A 22,500-nucleotide genomic window follows, 5' to 3' on the forward strand; every position below is an offset into this window, starting at 1 on the left:
ACAGTCGCTTCTACGCTACGTCACATCTATGAAACTCCCGCCCTGCGTCCTGATTGGCTCTACCATACAATCTCGTGCTGAAATCACTCTCAACGGAACCGATCCCAGATGGATGTGAGTGGAGCTAGGCAGAACGAAATTCATCTGGCGAGAGTCAGGTTACTAAAAGACTGCTAGTGATAGATACCTGCTGTGGTAGAAGATCTTCTAAGAGCCTGCATATTATTATCACTGTAATGACTACAACACGATGTCTATAACTATACTTTTCTGTGCTGTGGGTGGGCAGCGGTGACTTCGTCAACAACAATTATTTTTACCTCACTGAAGTGATAAGATCCATCGGGTCATTTGGAAATTATTTAAATCGGAGGGAATATGTGGGTCGGAGCGAATATGTGGGTGGATGTGAGCAGAGAGGATGAATGTGGGGTGGATGAGAGGATCGTTTGGAGGGTGAATAGTCAGAAGAATGGATGAGGACTGGATGGGGAGGATGGTAGAGGGGATGGATGTGGATTGTGTAGGAAGATAGTGAAGAGGGTGTATGTGAATTACGCGGAAAAATAGTCGAGAAGGTGGATGTGGATTGGGTGGGGAGGATAGTCGTGAGGGTGGATGTGGATTGGGTGGGGAGGATAGTCGGGAGGGTGGATGCGGATTGGATGGGGAGGATGGTTGAGGGGATGGATGTGGATTGAGGATGTGGAGGATAATCGGGAGGGTGGATGTGGATTGGGTGGGGAGGATAGTCGGGAGGGTGGATGTGGATTGGGTGGGGAGGATAGTCGGGAGGGTGGATGGGAGGATAGTTGGGAGGGTGGATGTGGATTGGGTGGGGAGGATAGTCGGGAGGGTGGATGTGGATTGGGTGGGGAGAATAGTCGGGAGGGTGGATGGGAGGATAGTTGGGAGGGTGGATGTGGATTGGGTGGGGAGGATAGTCAGGAGGGTGGATGGGAGGATAGTTGGGAGGGTGGATGTGGATTGGGTGGGGAGAATAGTCGGGAGGGTGGATGGGAGGATAGTTGGGAGGGTGGATGTGGATTGGGTGGGGAGAATAGTCGGGAGGGTGGATGTGGATTGGGTGGGGAGGATAGTCGGGAGGGTGGATGTGGATTGGGTGGGGAGGATAGTCGGGAGGGTGGATGGGAGGATAGTCGGGAGGGTGGATGTGGATTGGGTGGGGAGGATAGTCAGGAGGGTGGATGGGAGGATAGTTGGGAGGGTGGATGTGGATTGGGTGGGGAGGATAGTTGAGAGGACAGGTTGGAGATGCGGTGTGATTGTGCTGGAGGGGTGGCTGGAGGATGGTCAGGAGGGTTGATGAGCCCTGAAGGGGCTGAATGAGAGTTCTGGAGTGCTGAGAAGGGCAAACAGGAATCAGAGCTGGAATAAAGGGATGGTTCAGGAGAGGGAGAGAGAGAGAGAGAGAGAGAGAGAGAGAGAGAGAGAGAGAGAGAGAGAGAGAGAGAGAGAGAGAGAGAGAGAGAGAGAGAGAGAGAGAGAGAGAGAGAGGGAGAGAGAGAGAGAGATGAGGCGTTGGCCCAAATGAGAGCCTGGAGGTACTAAAGGAGAGTAATCTGCTGATGGTACCATACACTGAGAATCACCCCGCTTCCCTACAGAGTACAAATTTCATGACCAAGTGTATTTCACCAGAACCTCACTGAGGGACTACGCAGGTGAGTGTGTGGGAGTGTGTGTGTGTGTGTGTGTGTGTGTGTGTGTGTGTGTGTGTGTGTGTGTGTGTATGCGTGCGTATGCGTGTATATATGTGTGTGTCTATGTGTGTGTGTTTGTATGTGTGTATGTGTATGTGTGCTGTGTAGTATCTCTGTGTGTACTGTGTTGAAGAGAGAGTGTTTGTGTGTTGTGTGTGTGTGTGTGTGTGTGTGTGTGTGTGTGTGTGTGTGTGTGTGTGTGTGTGTGTGAGAGAGAGAGAGAGAGAGAGAGAGAGAGAGAGTCTGTGTGTGTATGTGTGTGAGTGTGTGTATGCATGCATGTGTAAGTGTTGGTCAGCTGAGAGGAGAGAGACAAATGTGTGAGCTTAGGAAAAGAGGAGAGAGAGAGAGAAAGTAAGTTAAAAACAGGGGAAATGGATAGAATGCATTCTAGGGAGCTGTTGCTTGTTACCATGGACACCTGGAACACAGGTCACACAGCTTTTTGAGAGCTCAAGATATGACATATGGAGATGTGGTGAAATGTGCTTTTGAAAATTAAAATGAAACAGCTAAATAAAAAGAGGAATAAAGACAGCCCCAAAGATGACATGAGGGGCTGGCCAGCAAAACTAGTTCAGGATGGATTTGTCCAGCGTTTACTGAAATGCATTATTTATGATGGCTTGTAAACAAATCCCATGACCCATATTGGCGGTCTGGGCGGAAAATGCTTTTACTTGAAAACACTCAAAACTCTCTCTGGCACACGCACGCACACCGCGCACACACACACACACACACACACACACACACACACACACACACACACACACACACACACACACACACACACACACACACACACACACACACACACACACACACACACACACACACACACACACACAAATATTTCCTATCACACTTCCTGGACCTTCAATCAGCAGGTTTGACTCATTGTGACATCTGGTAATTTGACTGTGGGCTGTTTGCATATCAATCCCATACCTGTGAGGCATTGAAAAGGTTCCGCAAATCCTCGAAAACGGTGGCAATTTCTGACTCGTTCATTCTGACTTGAGAGTTCTCTCCTCCGACTGAGATCCCTCCATACCTTGAAAGGAGAGATAGACAGATAGAGACAGAAAGAGAAAGAGAGAGAGATGTGGGGTAAAAGCTGTTCTAAAACCACTGCTCTGCTCTCTGTCATTCTCCACTGCATTTGCTACCTACAGCGTGTAGCATTTTTATGCATTGTACGTATAACATACAGAACCTATCTTATAAGTATGCTAATATGCTTAACCGTATTACATACCTATCTTGTAAGTATGCTAATATGCTTATCCTGGTGTGTAAGGAGGGCTCCATCTGGTCTCAAACTGATAGGCCCCCTCTTATGAGCTTATGTTTCTACTCAAGGTTTCTTTCTATAAAGGAATATTTCCTTGGCCTTGTCACCTTGGTGCTTGGTCAAGGGTGATCAAGTTCACAACTCTTTAAAGCGCCTTGAGAGATATGCATACGCCACCACACTAAGTAAATTGAATGGAACTGAATTGACTTTAACTGAATTTAACTTCCCATAAAAGAGGATAAAAGTAATGATATAAAATTATCTGAAGACGGCATATGGGCCTTAACAGCTGATGATGTCTGTGACACACGACCTATGCTAAGATAATCGGTTAGTATGTTTTTTAGACTGCGCCATACCTTTAAAGTTTGTTGGGAAAACCAAATCAAGATCAGGTTAGGACTCAGAGGGTGTAAGCATGATCTTATTAATTATAGACCACTCAAAACTCAAACATCTGTTTTAAACAGAACCAGTCGTTTTCCTTACGCTGTGAATTAGTGAACAAGGCCATGGAATTCTACTAATTCTAACTCTACAAGGATGTTCTTATCATCCGTTCCACTAGTTTTGCTGTATATTATTGAATGCCATCGATTTGGGATGAACCAGGTGAAAAAGTTACCGATTTTTGCCGGATTTCTCGTAGCTCTTCAGGAGATAATCAGTCATGTTTCTTCCAGTCATGTCATGAAGCATGTCCGTTGTGATCTGAGTTTTCTGTAAAATAAATAAATAAATAAATAAATTGATTAAATAAATACATAAACAGATACATAAATAAAATAAATTGGGGGAGGAAAATAAAAATCAAACATGTGAAGTATGTAGTAATATGAAGTGAAATATTTCAAGAATCAAAAACAAATCCATCCACAGACAATAAAGTCTCGTCACGTTTTTTTCCGACCAAGACACTTTTCGGCAGCATGTACAGCAACACAGATGAGAAGTCTAAGCGGCGGACTTGAGAGTGTGTGAGGGAGAGGAGCATGGGGGAGAGGACCTCTGAACCAGCCATGATTGTCAATTAGGGAATCAGCATTTACAAATCCTCCCCGCAACCCTGGAGCAACGCTGCCAGCCCCCGAGTCAAGGCCCCAGCAATTAGGAGCAGTGCATGCCACCAATAGGCAAACTAGAACACACAAGCACGGACATGAACACACACTAACACACACACACGCACACGCGCGCGCGCACACACACACACACACACACACACACACACACACACACACACACACACACACACACACACACACACACACACACACTGCATGTGGTACCAATCAGCAAACTCAAACACGCAATTAAGGAGATGCAGCAGCCCAGTGGTGGGCGAACACGTAAAGCGATGGTTCGGAGTAATTTCACCCTAGGGTCCTTTGCACCATGACCCCGAGCCAAACACCATCCCAGAACCTGTTTTCCCTTGGTCGAACCCTGGTCGAGTAGCCCTGTCAGAAACTAATGAGTTTCTGCAGGCGTAACGGAACCAACTTTTATCTCGTAAATTACCCCACCCGCTAAAGTCCGCATGCAGGAGGGATAGCCTATTCAGCTTTTCTTTCTGTCTCACGAAAGGAGCACACACACACCTCCAGATGTCAGTTTCTTGGTTCTGAATGTAAGCTAACAACTGAAGTACAGTAGGCCTAGCCTGGTGCCCTCTTCCTCTGTCATGCTTTCGATTTCGAGTTTTGACAATGAGCAGCAGGAACAAATTGAACCCACGTAAACCACAATAATATAGGCTATAGGCCTGCTATCCATCAGTTATGCTTAAACCCCGTTATGTAATGCTGCCTAACAGAACATCCAGCTGAACTATAGTTATGAACACTACTTTAATCATTTCCATATTTATTTTTACGCACATATTTAATTTTGCGGGAGTGCAGTAAATCATCGAAAACTTTTCCCATTATTATTCTCACTCTGCTTTTATATACTGTATATATGTGTATGTGTGTGTGTGTGTGTGTGTGTGTGTAAGAGAGAGAGAGAGAGAGAGAGAGAGAGAGAGAGGGAGAGAGAGAGAGAGAATGTGTGTGTCACCTCCTGCTGAGTGTGTGTGTGTGAGTGTGTGTGTGTGTGTGTGTGTGTGTGTGTGTGTGTGTGTGTGTGTGTGTGTGTTTGTGCATAATTGTATGCTCCAAGGTTATAGGGTTATAGCTGAATCCTAGCACACTGGCCTCCCCTCTATACTGCAGCAGTCCTAGGAGAGACAGTGTGTGTGTGTGTGTGTGTGTGTGTGTGTGTGTGCTGAAACAGCCCTCTGAGCAGACACTAAGGACACACACACACACACACTTTTTTACGCAGCTCAAACCTGGTGAACTTGCTGAGGTGCCCGGAGACATTGCGTTTCAGGGCAGATTGTGTATGAACATACTCACCCTTAGGGTTCCATACAGTATGCACCGCCTATGGTACATCCTATATAGACAAGAGTCTGCCTTTGGGCCAGAGGCAGTCATAGTCTATGACTGACATAAAGCCATGAGTGGATTGCTTGTGTAATAGTAGCCAGTGCTGCAAAGTCACGGGTTCGAACCCAGGCCAATGCGATGACCCGGATGGGAGTGAGGTTTAGGGGAGAGTGAGAGTAATGGGGCTTTAAGAGAGAAAGAGAAAGTGGCATGTGCTGCAACAGGAAGCAGTATGCACTGCAACAGGAAATGGTATGCACTGCACTTGTGCTGCGCTTTGTTTGATGCCATAATGGGTTTGAGAGTGCAGCTGCTGTTGTGTCCTACTGTATGTGTAAGGTGCTTAACAGCAGACTCTGGGTATAGTAGTGATGCAGTGAGGAAACCAAACTAAAGCATCTTCAGCGTTTGCAAACTACCAACTTCTTCTACTTCTCCCTTCCTGCCACCCCCTGAGTTCAGCAGGAGACTGTGTGGAAGAGGGGGAAGAGTTTCCTGTTAATGACGGACTTTGGGGTACTTTCTTTTAACTGGTGAAAATAGCATTAGTTTTATCAAAGGTTTCAATTGTTTTTTTTTTGGTTTTTCTCCAAAGCAAAAGAGAGTTTTTCTCTCTCTCTCTTTTTCTCTCCCTAACATTACCACTACCTCTCTCTCTCTCTCTCTCTCTCTCTCTCTAGTGTCAGTGTCCTGCAACTGCAGCCTGTGAGTAATTTCAGGTCTGGCCGTCGAACATGAAGAAGGGTGGGGTTGGGTAAAGGAAAAATCATTATGTCGCCTTGGCTAGCTCCCACGCCTTGTCAAAACAACCTTGTCCGTTTTGTTTTCTCCTGTGTGAAATTATTGCTTCGGACAGGTCATTTTAGACCAACATTGATCCGCGGGAGTCTTAGTCCAGGCCAGACATGACAAAGCCGTTGTGCCTTGCGGAGCGTGAACGTCCCTGGCTGAGCTGTTGCCCTCCGAAAGCCAGGGAGGGGGGAGGGTGTTTTCTTATGGTTTGGAACTTCCTGAACAAAAAAACATTGGGAGCATCTCTTGGGAGCCCCAAGAGCCGTTAGAGGTAAACAAACTGATACATGATAATCCATTTCTAGCACCCAGTGTGTGTGTGTGTGGTCTATCATGTGATGAAGGTCACAACATGTAAACATAATATTTGTGTTTAGGCCAGAAATACATTCTAAAAGAACATCTTGGGTTTCTTACCAAGAGCCACATAAATGATAATTCCATTTGCACCCTTTAGACTTTGGGCCCCAATTCAAATGAGCAGAGTCTTATGCCTAACTAATGCTATTCTAAATAAATTAGCCAATAGAGCACTATGGGTAAGACCTTAAGCACAAACACTGATGAGTCATCTCCATGTTCTGACAAGCCACATGATAACTACAGATCATGCATAAGAACTTTGCTCGTTGACAGACTTTGCACTTTGGCCGACATTTAAATTAAAGTGTAATTCCAGCGAAAATTGACCCGCGGTACTCTGGGTACGCTAGCTACGTTGTTGGTGCTTCGTTTTATGTGTAGGGACCTTGAGCAAGCTGCTGACGAGGTTTGAACAATATTACTGTATTAAAAAATGCTATTTGGGAAGCGTTTTGCTCATGGCCCTTAGCTTATCCACTGTTTGCGACTTGGGGCTGTAGTGTACACTGGAGCAAGCTCTGCAGTGGTTGATCAACGAAAAATACTGTCTCCACGGCTTATTCGATGTGTTTTAATGCAGAAAAACACCCTTGGGTCAATTTTCGCTGTTTAATGCACTTTGTAGCCTCAATATTCTTACATTTCACTGATAACACACAATCAGTGATAAGAAAATGTTGCAAAAACACATAAAGAAACAATGGAGTACCGAAGCCATAACATAGCATTGTCAAAGCAGCAATTTCACTGGATCTAAACAAATACATTTTACCATAGTGGTGACCATAGTGGTCAGCATTTGATATAACATGAAATATCCACTGGAATTTTGTTTCTTATTATTACACCTGACAGGGAATCCGTATTATGTGGCTAAGCTGCTGCCTTTTTAAATCATTTAAAGCATTTTTAAATCAATTTATGAAGTAGAAACGCTATATGCTGTTGATGCCACTTCGAAAGTTTGTTTTAATCCAGTGACACTGCAGTCATGGAAACGGAACGTCTCACGGTACTCTATTATGTAAGGGATAATGTATAGACCCCAACGCGCAGCGGAATAATCATTTATAACAGAATTAAGTTGCACATACAGAGTAGAATCACATCTCAACAGACCAGAGAACACTACATGAATAACATCTTGTCAAGTTAGTTTGCTTTCCTCTATCTTAGTATAGAACATAAGAATACATTTTAAAATTACTTTTTCTTTTTTTTTGGTTCTGAAAAACAAAAACAAATCACCCCTTGTGTGTTACAAAATAACAGTGAAATAGAAAGATCTGGAATGTGTTTACAATTTCCATTGATTGTTTCTCTCCATCTCTGCAGAAGGAGAGATGAGCCATTACCGCCCTCCTTCAGAAAACAAATAGCTATTCAATGGTGAAGGTTAAATTTATCACCAGGTAATTAATTGAGTCAATACACTCCGATTTCATAATGGGATTATGTTTGCGTGCTGTCACCATGGAAACGGAACATTCATTAGACGAATATAAAAAAGTCTTTGCAGGGTTATTCTGTTTTTTTTCTTCAGCAGTGCCCCTTTTCTAGCAACGTACAGGATGAAAAGATAAAAGACTGCCTGCCTCTCTGCCTGCTTCCGTGTGTGTGTGGTGTGTGTGTGTGTGTGTGTGTGTGTGTGTGTGTGTGTGTGTGTGTGTGTGTGTGTGTGTGTCAGTACTGTGTCATGGTGTATTCATCACCAACCACCTTCCTGCATTTTTCTTCCAGGTCAAAGTAATAGAGGTACACATGTGCTGGGTGGCCTTGACAGGACTGAACTGACACAGTGTGTGTGGGTCCATCCACTCTCATCCAGGTAAGCAAACTCCACATAATACCATGATAGGGGTATTATCACACACACACACACACACACACACACACACACACACACACACACACACACACACACACACACACACACACACACACACACACACACACACACAATTTCCCATCTTTATATACTGGAAAATAAACACACAACAATGTCCAAAATGTTGGCAGATGCATTGCCACTACCAAATCAGTGATAGTGGCAATGCATCATGATCAGTGTTAGGCACGGTGAAAAAGTAATCAGTTTCTAGTTACTTCTCCCAAAAAGTAACTGAGATACTGAGTTACAGTATTATGAAAGTAACTACCGTAAAACTTCAAATAATCGCCGAGTCCCTAAGAGACGCCTGTCTCTTTTAAACGCCTGGCGTGGCTACAGGTTTGGGTTAAAGGCCGGTCTCCAGTAGTGGCCTGGTCTGATTTTAGTTTCGGGTTGTATTTAATTTTCTAAAACCCGTCAGATCGTCCGTTTAAAGATTCGCAATGACACGAAACCGTTATAGAAAGGAGGTTACTTACAGCAGTGTGAATTAGATGTTGCACGTCGTTACAAGCCGTCGCAAAGCATTCACATGTCTGGTCACAGTTGCAAGGTTTTAGAATGTTGCATCAAGTTGCTGCTCATCTCGTTGCGAATCTTGGGTGTGATTTGGGCTTAAGTATGGCACAGACTGCGCACGTTATGATTAGATGGCATTAAAAGACTGCGGTGGGGAAAAGCTAGAGTTCCAAATTGTATAACTTTCCAATATGAACTATGCCTATATGTCCCACTTCGTCATCGTTCAATTCATCCCTTGTGTTTAAAATTTGCGGATAGGCCGATGGTAAGCTTATTTTTATGCTGGCAACAAAACCAGAACGGTTCGCTATGATTTGAATGTAGACTGTTGTCAAATTTGGCAAATACAAAACGGGAGAAACAATATGGTTCATGCTCTCTCATGCTGTTTCATTCATGCCGAAAAGGAGGGAGAATGAAACATTAAGCACGTTCCACTTTTGCATAAATAATTCCTGAACGGTTTTGGTCAGGGCTGATAATGCAACTGTATTTGACAAAGGACCGATATAGGCTATTTGCTAGTGCCAAATATGAGCTTTCAGTGTGATTCGATTACGTTTAATTAAATCGTGTTTCATCTATTCTGGCTATCCCCGCTATTTGGATCTTACTGTATCTCACTCAATGAACAAGATCTCAACACTAAATGAATGATGATCCGTAATTGTCATCAGATAGCCTAGTCATATAGGTAGACATTCAGTGTGTTCGCCTGTCTCTAATACTAGCCGGTGCAGTTTGGCGATTTGGGAAAATAAAAGCCCGGGCTATTATTTGGAGTTTTACGGTAGTTACCAGGAAAAGTAACAGTTCTGTTACATTTAATTTTTTTCAAATATGTCAAAGAATTTGGTGTATTACAATTTTAATACTCTCATAACTTTAGCCCGGTCACCGGCCTGTAGGCCACTGCTGTCCTGTTGCTACTCCCTGTGAAACAGATGTTTTCAAAGCATCCTTTTGCTTGCTTGAAGGTGACCTTTGGGTAAAATTTAAGATAAATAGAGGTTATTTAAGATAATGGTGTTGTTGTGAGGGCACGTTTTGACACCACTCTGTATGCAAAGTCATGTTAGACCTACATGTAGCTTTACACCTCGTTTAGCTAGTGCCACCGTTTTGTAGAATTCTTGCTGTTAGCAGAGGGATAGCAAACTTGGGAAATCTCCCTTATTTTCAAAGCTTAATGTTGACAGCTGGATTAGAATTGCTTAAAACCAAGAGATACACTTTGTTCCTGAGCATAATGTTATATGTATACATTTCAGGTATAGCCTACATTCTTGCCTTTATCTCTTAGGGAAAGTAATGTCTCTATAGCCTACTTCCAGTTTAAAACGCTACCTTGAATTATCTGGAAGTAACTGAATAGGTGTATTCTGGAATACGTATTTAGATACAAAATATGAATAACTGTATTTAAATACTGTAACGATTTGATAGCGACACACACAGTTGTCCAATCAAAGGTTTATGCGGAAGCGGGAATCAGCCAAACACATAGACCAGGACCAAGACACCATTACATAGGAAACACAAGGGAAGTCAATAAAACAAGCACGATACACGAACAGGGTAGTCACATACAATACACCGGGTAAAACACATGAGGTACAACCTAAAGAAAGTACACAAGCTAACACATACATGACAAGGTAAACGCAAATACACTCACTAACCGACATTACACAAACCAGCATTCACACACATTGCATTCTGGGAGGCTAGCACTCCGTCCAAACGACACCGACTTTACAATACAGTTAAATCCCCATGTGCTGTTGAAAAAATCATTACAAAATATCAGTGTATACTTGGTTTGGGATTTAGTAGCCTTTTAGCCTATGTGCAGACAAAGCATTTCTTTTATGTCTTTGACACAATACATTAAGTGTTTCATAGCACATGTTTTATATGTAGATATTATACTTTATATTGCAACACAAATACATACAACCTACTAATCCAAGTCAGATGCTGACACAAGCATGTGATATGTCTATTTCTGAGATGCGCCTCTCTCATCCTCCAGTCAAAAAAAAAAAACACAGCCTGGCCTCTTTTCCACACGGAGGCAAACTTCCTCCAGGCTTCACTATGATAGAGCCATGTCAACTGGAGAGGTAGAATAAGGAGGAGGATTAGACGACACGAGGGATGGGGGATAAATAAAGGAGAGAAGAGGAGGAGTGGAAGAGAGGCGAAGGGGAGGAGAGGAGGAACGGAGGAGAGGCGAAGTGGAGCCATGGAGCTCTGCCGTCTCAGCAAGATGTTCAGTTCATCGTGTCCGTGTCTCTCGGGAGACGCAGCTGAACTACCAAGAACGGAGTGAGTGAAAGAGAGACAAATGAAGAGGGAGAGGCCGACAGACATGAAGAGAGAGAGAGAGAAAGAAAGAGAGAGAGAGAGAGAGAGAGAGAGAGAGAGAGAGATAGAGAGCATGGGTTTCAATGTAAAAGAGAATCCGTGGGTGAGAAAGAAAAAGAAGTCTGAGAGTGAGGGACAGCAAGCGAGGGAGTCAGAAGGAGAGTCGGGTGACACTAAGGGAAGCAACAAGAATAGTAATGAGGGAAAGGCCACGAAGGGGAAGTAAGCGAGATGGTACAGACAAGAATAGCCACGCTCTCCATCAGAGCAGCTTGATGACAAGCTTGGCCTCCCCATCCGTCTGTTATTATGACCGCCGCACAGCGAAGCGGCGGTCATATAGGTTTAGTCAGATTTTTTTTTTTCTTTTTCGTATGTCCAAATTTCCGTCAAGGATTCCCGGGACACTGAAAGACCGGGGTAGACGAAACTTGGTGGGCATGTAACCCCATATGGATAGCATGGAACCATCGTTTTTCGTTTTGATCTGTAGCCCCCCCGCTGGACTGCACCCCCCGAAAGGAGGGTAGGGCAGACACAATTTTCTGTGAATATCTCGAGAACCGTAGGGTTTAGGAGGACCATTTTTTTTTTGTATGTTGATCTCAAGGGGCCATGTCAACCCATTCCATAACCACTCATTTCATGTATAGCGCCACCTAGTTAAACACAAAAAAGTAAAAATGAGGTGTTGTAATCGCAGGTATCTGTGACCTAACATAGTCAAAACTGCACGAAATTGGAAGTGTAGGATCATTATGACACCCTCTGAATGCACGCCAAGTTTCGTGGAATTCTGTTCATGGGGGGCCACACAATAAATTAATTTATGTTACTATACACCAACTGGCCTGTAGGTGGCCGGAGACAGTTTTCTGTGAATATCTCAAGAACCGTAGGGCCTAGGAGGTCCACCTTTTTTTTGTATGTTGGTCTTAAGGGAGCATGTCAACCCATCCCATTACCACTTATTTCATGTATAGCGCCACCTAGTTAAAAATTAAAAAGCAAAAAATTAGGTGTTCATCACAATATCTCTGGCTGACATGGTCAAAACTGCACAAAATTGAAAGTGTAGGATCATTATGACACCCTCCGAATGCATGCCAAGTTTTGTGAACTTTCGTTCATGGGGGGCCTTACAATAAAATAATTTATGTGTACATTTAGTGACCGTACACCAACAAGGATTCCCGGGACACTGAAAGACCGGGGTACACGAAACTTGGTGGGCATGTAACCCCACATGGATAGCATGGAACCATCATTTTTCGTTTTGATCTGTAGCCCCCCCGCTGTACTGAACCCCCCGAAAGGAGGGTAGGGCAGACACAGTTTTCTGTGAATATCTTGAGAACCGTAGGGCCTAGGATGTATGTTTGCCTCCAGGGGTCATGTTAACCCATTCCATGTGCACACATGTGCATAAACAGATACACACGCACACACATACATTCACAGTAATCATACTTATGACACATACTCACACAGTAGACATATGTACGCATGCATGCACATGCACAAACACACATACACAGGCAAACACACAAGCACGCACACACACACACATATAAACATAAACGTGTACACGCACACATGCACACAATTCAAGAATTTCTCAGAATTATGAACAGGCAAGATGGGGGTGGGGTTGTATAAAATGAATTTTACATGTGAAATGTAATGGCGCCGGCTATGAACTAATCATGTTTTGGTACTTGTTGTCTAGCAGATACCAGTGAGAATTGAGTGTGGATAATGCAATTTAGTGAGACAGTTAGAATCATATAGGCCTTTCAGCGTGATTTATTTTTGTGGAAAAAATGTGCTGGACTGGGCGGCGGTCATATTTTTTACCGCTCTGCAGTACATCTAGTTCCCTTTATCTCTGTCTCTCTCTCTCTCTCTCTCTGCCTCTCTCTCTCTCTGTCTCAATCTCTCTCTCTCTGCCTCTCTCTCTCTCAATCTCTCTCTCTGTTTCTCTCTCTCCAGTCTCTTGTCCTCCCTTCCTTCCTGTCTGCGCCCCTTTGTCTGCCTGTCACTAGGTGGAGCACATCCTTAGAACTGGCTTGCCAATCATTGACCTGAGCGAGAGAGAGAGAGAGAGAGAGAGAGAGAGAGAGAGAGAGAGAGAGAGAGAGAGAGAGAGAGAGAGAGAGAGAGAGAAGGGGTATGGAGAGGGAGAAGGAGGAAGAGATGTATGGAGAGAGAACAAGTGGGAGGGAGAGAGGGAAGGTGGGGGTTGGCAAGTGAATGAAAAGAGAGAGAGAGAGAGAGAGAGAGAGAGAGAGAGAGAGAGAGAGAGAGAGAGAGAGAGATGGAGGAGGAGATGTTGGGAGATGGTCAAGGACAAGGTCATCTGGAGAGCTTCAGTGAGACAGGGTTACCGTGGAGACAGGTGGTGAGGTGTGAATGTTGATGAAAGTGTACACATACAGACACACACACACACACACACACACACACACACACACACACACACACTCACACACACACAAGCAGCAGCACTAAATGTTTACATGCTGCGTAAAAGAGGACAATCTAAATCACAATCCAAAGCTGTGTGCACTCCAAAGCTTTAACCAAGTGAGACTTCGGAGTTCCAAACAACATCAGAGCATGTCAAAATCACCAAAGCCTCTAAATGCAGCTGCCTTTATTTCTTTTATACTTTCTTTAATTATGCTATCTTTATTTTATGTAATATATTTTCTTTAACTATTATCTGTCCTTTAATGGATTTTATTTAGTATCGTCCTCTATGTTTTTGCTCTCATTTATGTAAATCACATTCAGTGCCTCCAGAGACGGTTGATAAAGTGAGAGGGTAAATTCTGGCACGCTGTGACGTGGGGTTCGAAGCTGTTACGCCCATTTAGGAATCTAGGGTGAGGTCCAGTGTCTATGTATTCCTATCGGAGAAATTAACATTTTCTCAGAATATGACCAATCCCTTAGCCCTACATTCAGCGATGTAAGTTATGAACCCATTTTCTACAAGCATGTCTCCCTAACATTCCGACATCGAAATTGTATTTTCCAACGAAAAAAATAAAGACAAAAATAGCTTCAATGTTCAATAGAAAAGTAGTATTCAATATGAACTGTGTTCAAAGGCTAGCGGCAATGCTTTAACTTTGGCTGTGTTCACACAAAACCTAATTAAGAGTGATAAAAATGTGGGAGTTTTCCGACATTCTGTAGTTCTCTGACATTCTGTCTACATTTCAGACACACGACAGCAGACACACAAGGCACCCAGTGAAACACCTGTGCACCCGATTCTCCCAACTCTTCACTGCAGAAGTGTGTGTGTGTGTGTGTGTGTGTGTGTGTGTGTGTGTGTGTGTGTGTGTGTGTGTGTGTGTGTGTGTGTAGGGGGGAATCACAAGTTCTTTCAAGTGAGATTGCTACTGCAGTGCAAATGTATGCAAAATATGTTACACCTTGAGCAAGCAGCACTGCCTCTTGGTGCACAAAAAAAAATGGGAAAATGTCACTTAACAGCCGCCATCTTAGGAGTCTAGGACTTATTTACATTTCCCACCGTTCATGTTTGACACCGCTCATCACTGCCGTGTCGTCAAAAGGTTAAACTGAGATCACGCCACATCCTGATCTAAGCTTCTGTGGAGTCTTAACCCACCACAAAACCCCCAATGGCACACATTGCCAAACAGGTATCCTATTGGGGATTCAGTTCCACTGCAGCATACCAGGACACAGTGAAGCCGATAAGCGTTGTTCTGATAAACACGTATCAGCTTCACTATGATGCACGTTTACATTTGGAATCACCTGTATCAGAGACTTTCTAATGAGGAGACACAGCACTCAAAAAATCCTCCATAGAAATGCATGGGGTTAGTTTGTAACGCCAATATGGCCGTTGTCTACACATATCCCACCCCTTCCTCAGCAAAACGTCGACACGTGAATACATTGAGCCAATCATGTGGTGTGGTGTGAATACATTGAGCCAATCATATGGTGTGTTGTGAAGACATCGTGCCAATCATGTGTTGTGATCTCGCCGCTGGAGCAAGATTGGTGTCGTGAAGCCTTGCGCACGCGCATTTCTGCCGAAATGGATGCCCGACGATTGCCCAAAAAGCCGCCGAGTGGAGGGACTTGCCTAAAAGGACTTTGCCTGTATTCAGTCCAATAACGAAAACATTCCGAACATACCGAAAAGACTCTAGCAAAGCAAGACTGCATGTCTACCTTTCACTGTATCTTGTAATTTATTACCATAAAATAATGAATCATAAATCCATAAATGATAAAGGGGCAATACAAAGAGGGTCAATGAACATCAAATAAACATACAAACAACTTCCAGTAATTGTGGTCTCTCATCAAAATCTATGTCCACTGCAAACATGTGTGGACATCTTGGACGTGAGTATGCAATAGCTAACCCTTGGTTGTGACACACACACACACACACACACACACACACACACACACACACACACATCCATCTGTTACAGGCTCATACAGTAAAGGTATTCCTGTGCTACCATCTGTCATCTTTTCTGAAGTACTAAAGGCTGAAATTGACGGAGAGATGTCACAGAACGATGTAGAGACAAAGAGAGAGACAGAGAGAGAGAAACTAAGAGCAGGTCAAGTCAAAATCACTGACAGGTTAAGTAAAATGACAATGGTAATGTTAGATGTAGGCCTATTATAAAAATACTGATGAGCTAAATAAAATGTTCAATTATAATTGGTCTGGTGAGAGAGGGAACAATACAACCAGAAAAGGGTGAAAGACAAAAGGACTAGTGTTTGTCTCCAACTCTGAAAATGTTCACATTTAATTAAGTGTTGTACACGTCTACAAAGTATTACTGATTTTCTCTCGAGCCAAGCAAGACCTAAAGGCCTAGAGGCCTAAAGCAAATAATCCATCACTGCAAACAGAGTTGCCCAAATCAGTTGGCCAGAGCAGTGTTGTTGCAACGTCAAATCAAAACACTGCCCTCTCCACTAATTTGGACAATATTCACCTCAGGGAAAAAAAGTGTGTGTGTGTGTGTGTGGGAGAGAGTGAGAGAGAAAGAGAAAGAGAGAGTATCAATAAAAATGGGAAAGGCGAGGAAAAAATGAATACTGTTCTGCTCCTAATCAGCTTTTCTGTTTGTCAGTAAGAACAAGAAAAAGTCCTTTTGTAGCACAAAAATCGCAAACACAGTGGATCCACAGTTTAAAGCAACATATTTGACATTTCAAATAACATTCATAATGTCAACTCCCGGTGCAAGCAGTTGTTTGCACAATTTCAGTTCTATCTTACTCTTCATCCATTTGTGGATATCATTTATATTCATATGCAATAATACCAACATTCCGTATGTTCAGAAACCATGACAACACACACACACACACACTTCCCAAACTCTAAACCAAAACATGCAAGGCTCTCTCCCACTGCGACTCCAGGTCCAGTGGAATGTGTGTGTGTGTGTGTGTGTGTGTGTGTGTGTGTGTGTGTGTGTTTTCCTCATACATCTCTCATCATGTAGGCAAATGTAGGCCATTTCATTTCCCTGCCGAGACGCGTGAAAGACCATCTCGAGTCACCCCACGTAATTGCTCACGGCAATGCAGAGCCTCATACATCTCCCATCCCAGCCCAATCTCCGCACCACCCCTACCCTCCACTGCTTACGAATGAGAGGCAATCCATTTAGGAATGAGCCAAAAGAGGTGCTCAGCCTCCTAATTTGCCTCTTCCCTTACACCCCCCAACACACACACACAGACAAACACACAGACACACACAGACACACACACACACACACACACCTCCCCTGTACACTCCCTATGTAAGGGTAATGAGGCAAGGTTACGGTGGGGGTACACAAAATGGGATGGATAGGCTTACAAATAAATACACACAAACACACACACACATACATGCGCACACACGCAGACACGACACACACACACACACACACACACACACACACACACACACACACACACACACACACACCCACGACCACACACAGACAATATGGATAGGCATACAAACACACACACACACACACACACACACACACGCACACGCACACACACACGGGATAGGATGGTAGGGCTCTCGGTCCATTGATCGGAGCGGATTAAGACCCCAGGGGTCAGCCGCCAAGCGTTCACCTCCTCCATCTCAGCCGTGTATGCGGCGGCGCAGCTGTAATGACGCATGGAGCATTACCATTGATTTCTATGCTGATGGGGCTACGCTACAGTGGCAGAAGATAGGAGAACAACTGCATCTGCTGGAGCCTTAGCATTAGCGTAGCCGTAGCCCCATAGCGCCTCGGTGCTAAAAGTGCTAAGTCAGCCTTTTAACATCAGCCTGCCATGGCTTAAAGGATAGAGTGGGAGGTCGAAGGTCAAAAATGGCCCCTATTGGAAAGAAGTGTGTGATGCACTCCAGTGGTCTGACCCCCCCGGAGCAAAAGGAGCAATGTCACCCAGGTGCAAGTCTAAATGGTGAAGTACTGCTGATGCATCCAATATGTATAGAAATCCAATTCTGGAACCCCACTGTCTGATTGACCTTCTGTAATGTACATTGTGCGTTCTAGAATGTGAGAGGGTCATATTTCATGATTAAAAGTTTCCAATGCTAAAAGGGTTTTTATGTTTCAGATACGTTGATCATCATGCGTTTTGTTAAGTTACTAATCCTATAACATTGCCATAGTGTGGTGTGTGTGTGTGTGTGTGTGTGTGTGTGTGTGTGTGTGTGTGTGCTTGCTCTAACAGGCTTTTAGGAGGGTTGCCATTTTTCAGGATTAAGGCTCTGGAGCAAAATCTCTATTGGAGTTGCCAGATCAATGCGGCAAGAAATGCTACAATTCAAACGTTGACCTCTCCGGGCATACAACATGTGCACTTGGAAAATAGGTTGTCATACTCCAGCATTAGGACATTTAGTAAGAGAGTGATTTGACCTTGGGTTGCAAGATGAGCACAAGTACAGTACAAGCATAAATGCCCCGACTTAAACCCTGGTTTTACCATACAGTATAAACAAAAGCAAAGGGGGGGTGGGGGGGGGGGGGCATGAATCGACTGAGCTGAGATGAGATGGACACAAAGACAGCGGAAAAATGGGCATATGGTAGCAAAGGATCTGGTTGCCATGTTCCGAGATTATGACTCCGACTGGTCAGTAAAAAAAAGAACAAAACAAAACAAAAAAGTTTTGGTTGCCAGGTTACCACCTACCTGGGGAGGGGGCAGTCCTCCAGCCCCAAGGGGACATTCAGGCAGCATGAAGGTCCGCTGGGGGGTGCTGCACTCACAGTCGGGGGAGGGGTTGGCGAATGACCAGTTCCCGTTGGCGAAGATGTCACTCACAGCAGGGTCCACGGGAGGAGTGTACCAGTGTGTTGCTTTCTGAGGTTCACACGGCAGATGCCTAGAGAAGAGGAGGGGGACGTTGTTTTAAAACATCAGACACAAGGGAGGTTACTAAATAGAAAGACTCAAGAGTATGTTGTTTTAAGACATCAAATAAACTGGAGATTTCTAGACAAAAAGAGCACATTGTTTTTTTAGACATCAGACACACAGGAGATCTGTAGAGGGGAAGAGCAACTTCAGGCAGGAACCTTTTGGACACACCAAGGCTAAGAGCTAAGAGAGTTGGCCCCACAAGGCTTCCATTTTAACATTCCATATGTTATCTTAATGCAGAGGAGGTAGATTGGGAACCAAATAGAACGTTCAAGCATTGTTTTTGTTTTTATTGTTGAAAGGGTCAATACTCTGCCTACACCATCATTCCAACAGTACAGCTGCCGGTACTTCCTTCCTGGGTGTCCTTTATGTAAGCTACAGTATATGTTAATATACTAGTCGGCATGCAACACTTCACTTGGCTCAATTTCACACTGTATTAGCTTCACATACTGAAGAGCTGGAGAGAGACATGGATATAGTGTTTTTAAAACACCATAAAATGCCAAATGTTTTGTATTGGCAGTTTACTGTTTTAAAAGATGCATTATTATTGAGGGGTTTTTCTTGCCTATAAATTTTGCCTCTATTATTTTCATTATTTTAAGGGATTATGAACCACTCCAGACGAATATTGAATAAATAACTTTGTTAATGTTGCACTTTTACATTAATGTATTGAAGAAATATAAAGGTTGAAGCCATGGTAGACTAAAAGACCAAATAAACAAATGAATGAATGAATGAATGAATGAAAGAAAATACTGTAATGTAGTGCAATTATTTCAATTACATCATTGTTAAACCATATATAATCACCTTGAATTACAGTTGCAATGTGTTAATTAGCTATTCCACTTCAGATGTGTAGAATAAGCGTCATTTAATGACCTTGATTAGAGCTATAATCAGATAAGTAAGGTTATCATAGAGGACACTGAACTAAAGAAAGGGAACCATTCATTATTGCTGGTAAAGTAGGGTCATGTTAATAATCATACTTTATAAAACTCTGCTTTCCATACTTAGTGACTATACATTCATTGCTTTCATTTCCCACATAAGTATATCATGGTATAACCATAGACTGTATATATAGTTATACCATGATATACTTATGTGGAAAATGAAAGCAATGTATGTACTTCTATACAGTATATACAGCCTATGGGTGTATAACATATTAGTTTAAATGCACTGTGCATGCATGTTGTAATGTATACATAACAATTGAGCCTCATTGATCTAAACATAACTATAACACTATTCTTGAAAATATATATTTAAGGATAATTTCATCCTTAAATGCATTACTATTTTGTTTATTCATTTATATACTGTAACTATCTCTGATTTGCTTCCATGCTGCAAATGTAAACTATTTTGAAAAAAAGACATAAAAGAATAAAAAAAAAAAAAAAATATGAGTAATAAGATTAATCTGGCCAACATGAGAACACAAACAAACAAAACAGAAACAAACAAAAAATTGGCATGGGGTGATGAGTCATGCCGACGGCACATTTCTTTTCAGACGGGTTGCATCATGGGAGAAAACAACAGCTTGATGAAGCATATTGGGACCAATGAGGCTTGACTGTGTTGCAGTGGCTACTAACGGAGAGCCTTTTGATGCAGCCCTACCTGGAGGCCTACAGCACAGCCCAGAGGATACCAGGACCCTGACCGAGCTCTGCTACAGAGAGGCTTTTAAGGATCAGTGTCATTTCATGGATACAACTACCTCCCACACAAACCCCAGAGAGAAAGAGAGAGAGAAAGAGAGAGAGAGAGAGAATTTTTTACTTCTAAGTTTTCTTTGTGTTTGTGTGTGTGTGTGTGTGTGTGTGTGTGAGAGAGAGATAAACTGATGATTAGAGGACAAAAGACCACTAAGACGATATCCCAATCTGTTTGACCTGGAGGTGTGGGGTGTCTGACATATCTGTTCTGCATTCTAGTAGTTTTTCCCTTGCTGTTTGTCTTCCAGTCCTGTCCTGAATGGCAGCGACAAAATTGCATTTCTGTGACATTTACTTTTGAAAATGAAAACGGCTATGGCCCAGACCCTCTGAATATCTTTTTTCTTTTCAATAGAAAAGAAAAATCACTCTAGAAACACTTTCATTCAGTCCTAAAAACTAAAGAATAAAACCAAAGATCCTTGCATGTTGTATTCGGAAAGCATTAACCATCTTTGCAAGGTCAGGAAGACTGTCAAGGTTCCCCTGAGCTGCACTCGAAACAGATTCACATATCTAAAAAAATAGTTTCCTCATCCCTCATTCAGAAGACTGTGAGATGGTTTGTTAATTATAATAAATCAAACAGCCATCAATCTTGTGTAAAACAACATGTGTTTTTTTTCTAAATCAGTCTGATGGTAATTCAAGGTTCCCTCCTTCTCTGTAGTTTCAGTGGGAAGATGATGGCTACTGATGTGAAATAACTGACACCGGACTAGCATGGGAGTCAAACCAGGATAGTCAAAACAGAAGAATTGTCAAAGCAAGAAAAAAAAAAATATTGTAGTCTAAAATCCTAATCCAATCTAATAATGCAATGTAATGTAATGTAATGTAATGTAATGTAATGTAATATAATGTAATATAATGTAATCGAATGTAAGAAAGGACAAAAGTGGTGAAAAGAAAAATAAATCATGTTGTCCTGCAACTTGTGAAAGTGACCATGGTGGTGTATACTCACGGTATTGGGTTGCCTGCCATGCAGCGTGTCCCGAAGCCGGGGTCATTCAGCAAGGACTTGGCTACCTGCGAGACCTCTGTGACGTTGGGCTCATCCACACTGTAATGAAATCAAGTCAAGTCAGTGGCGGCCCGATCCCCCATCCATTACACAGGAGTTCTAATCACCGACATAATCCGAGGCTAGCGGCTAATCTTTTTAATTATGGGGGCCACCATCTTGGAACAAAAAAACAAATGTTGGCAGGAGGAAGGAAGGGAGGGAGTGGTCTCGACAGATTGGGCAAATATTAAAAAGAGACGAGGAGCTAGGACACAAACTGTCAATGTGAGTTTGGGGGCCGTGGCGAAAGTAATCACACCCAGGCACCGCGCCCAGTCCACTGACTGAGTGAGTAAACAGAGGAGGAGGAGGGGGAGGAGGAGAAGTGTGTGTGTGGGGGGGGGGGGGGGTGGAAGAGGAGGAGGAGAAGGAGAAGAATGATGCTAACGTTTAAACTGCCTGAAAGAAAGCTTTTGGTTTGGATTTGGAGCAGATGTAGAAGGCAGGGAGGAGAGGAGCAGAGGGGACCGTATGCTACTACGGGCCAGTGGAAGTGGCTGAGAATGTAGTTAAGGATCGTTTAGAGAGACACAGACAGTCAGAGTCAGAGACACAGAGTTTCAATTAGAGAGAGTCGGTTTGAATTGGGCTGGACAGCACAATGCTATTGGACACCCAATCTACCTTTGCTAATTGCAGTTGGGCAAATTAGCAAAAGCAAACAAAGGTACTATAGCTGATGCAAGCAACAAGCTACTTTTTTTTCACACATTCCAATAATTGGTACAAATCATTGACTGTACTGCATATAAAAGGTGTTTAATCAATTTTATTCCATGTGAGTACTTGCCATCGACTGGCATGTCTCACATC

The 22,500-nt window shown here is 43.2% G+C and overlaps 1 protein-coding gene across 1 annotated transcript in view; it reads right to left on the reverse strand.

The window, feature by feature from the left end:
- Positions 1-22,500, reverse strand: part of LOC143127885 (phospholipid-transporting ATPase ABCA1) — a 267,356-nt gene that overhangs the window by 84,588 nt on the left and 160,268 nt on the right. The window contains exons 31-34 of the mRNA XM_076289598.1: positions 21,586-21,684; positions 18,643-18,835; positions 3,650-3,744; positions 2,676-2,781 (exon numbers count right to left, since the gene is read on the reverse strand). Of these exons, the coding sequence (XP_076145713.1) occupies positions 2,676-2,781; positions 3,650-3,744; positions 18,643-18,835; positions 21,586-21,684 (493 nt within the window). The remainder of the gene's footprint in view (positions 1-2,675; positions 2,782-3,649; positions 3,745-18,642; positions 18,836-21,585; positions 21,685-22,500) is intronic.

The sequence above is a fragment of the Alosa pseudoharengus genome, unplaced genomic scaffold, assembly GCF_046254945.1.
Source record: "Alosa pseudoharengus isolate Yale_2024_CS ecotype anadromous, Long Island Sound unplaced genomic scaffold, YU_APseudo_1.1 YU_APseudo_1.1_scf_17, whole genome shotgun sequence".
NCBI classification, from domain to species: Eukaryota; Metazoa; Chordata; class Actinopteri; order Clupeiformes; family Clupeidae; genus Alosa; species Alosa pseudoharengus.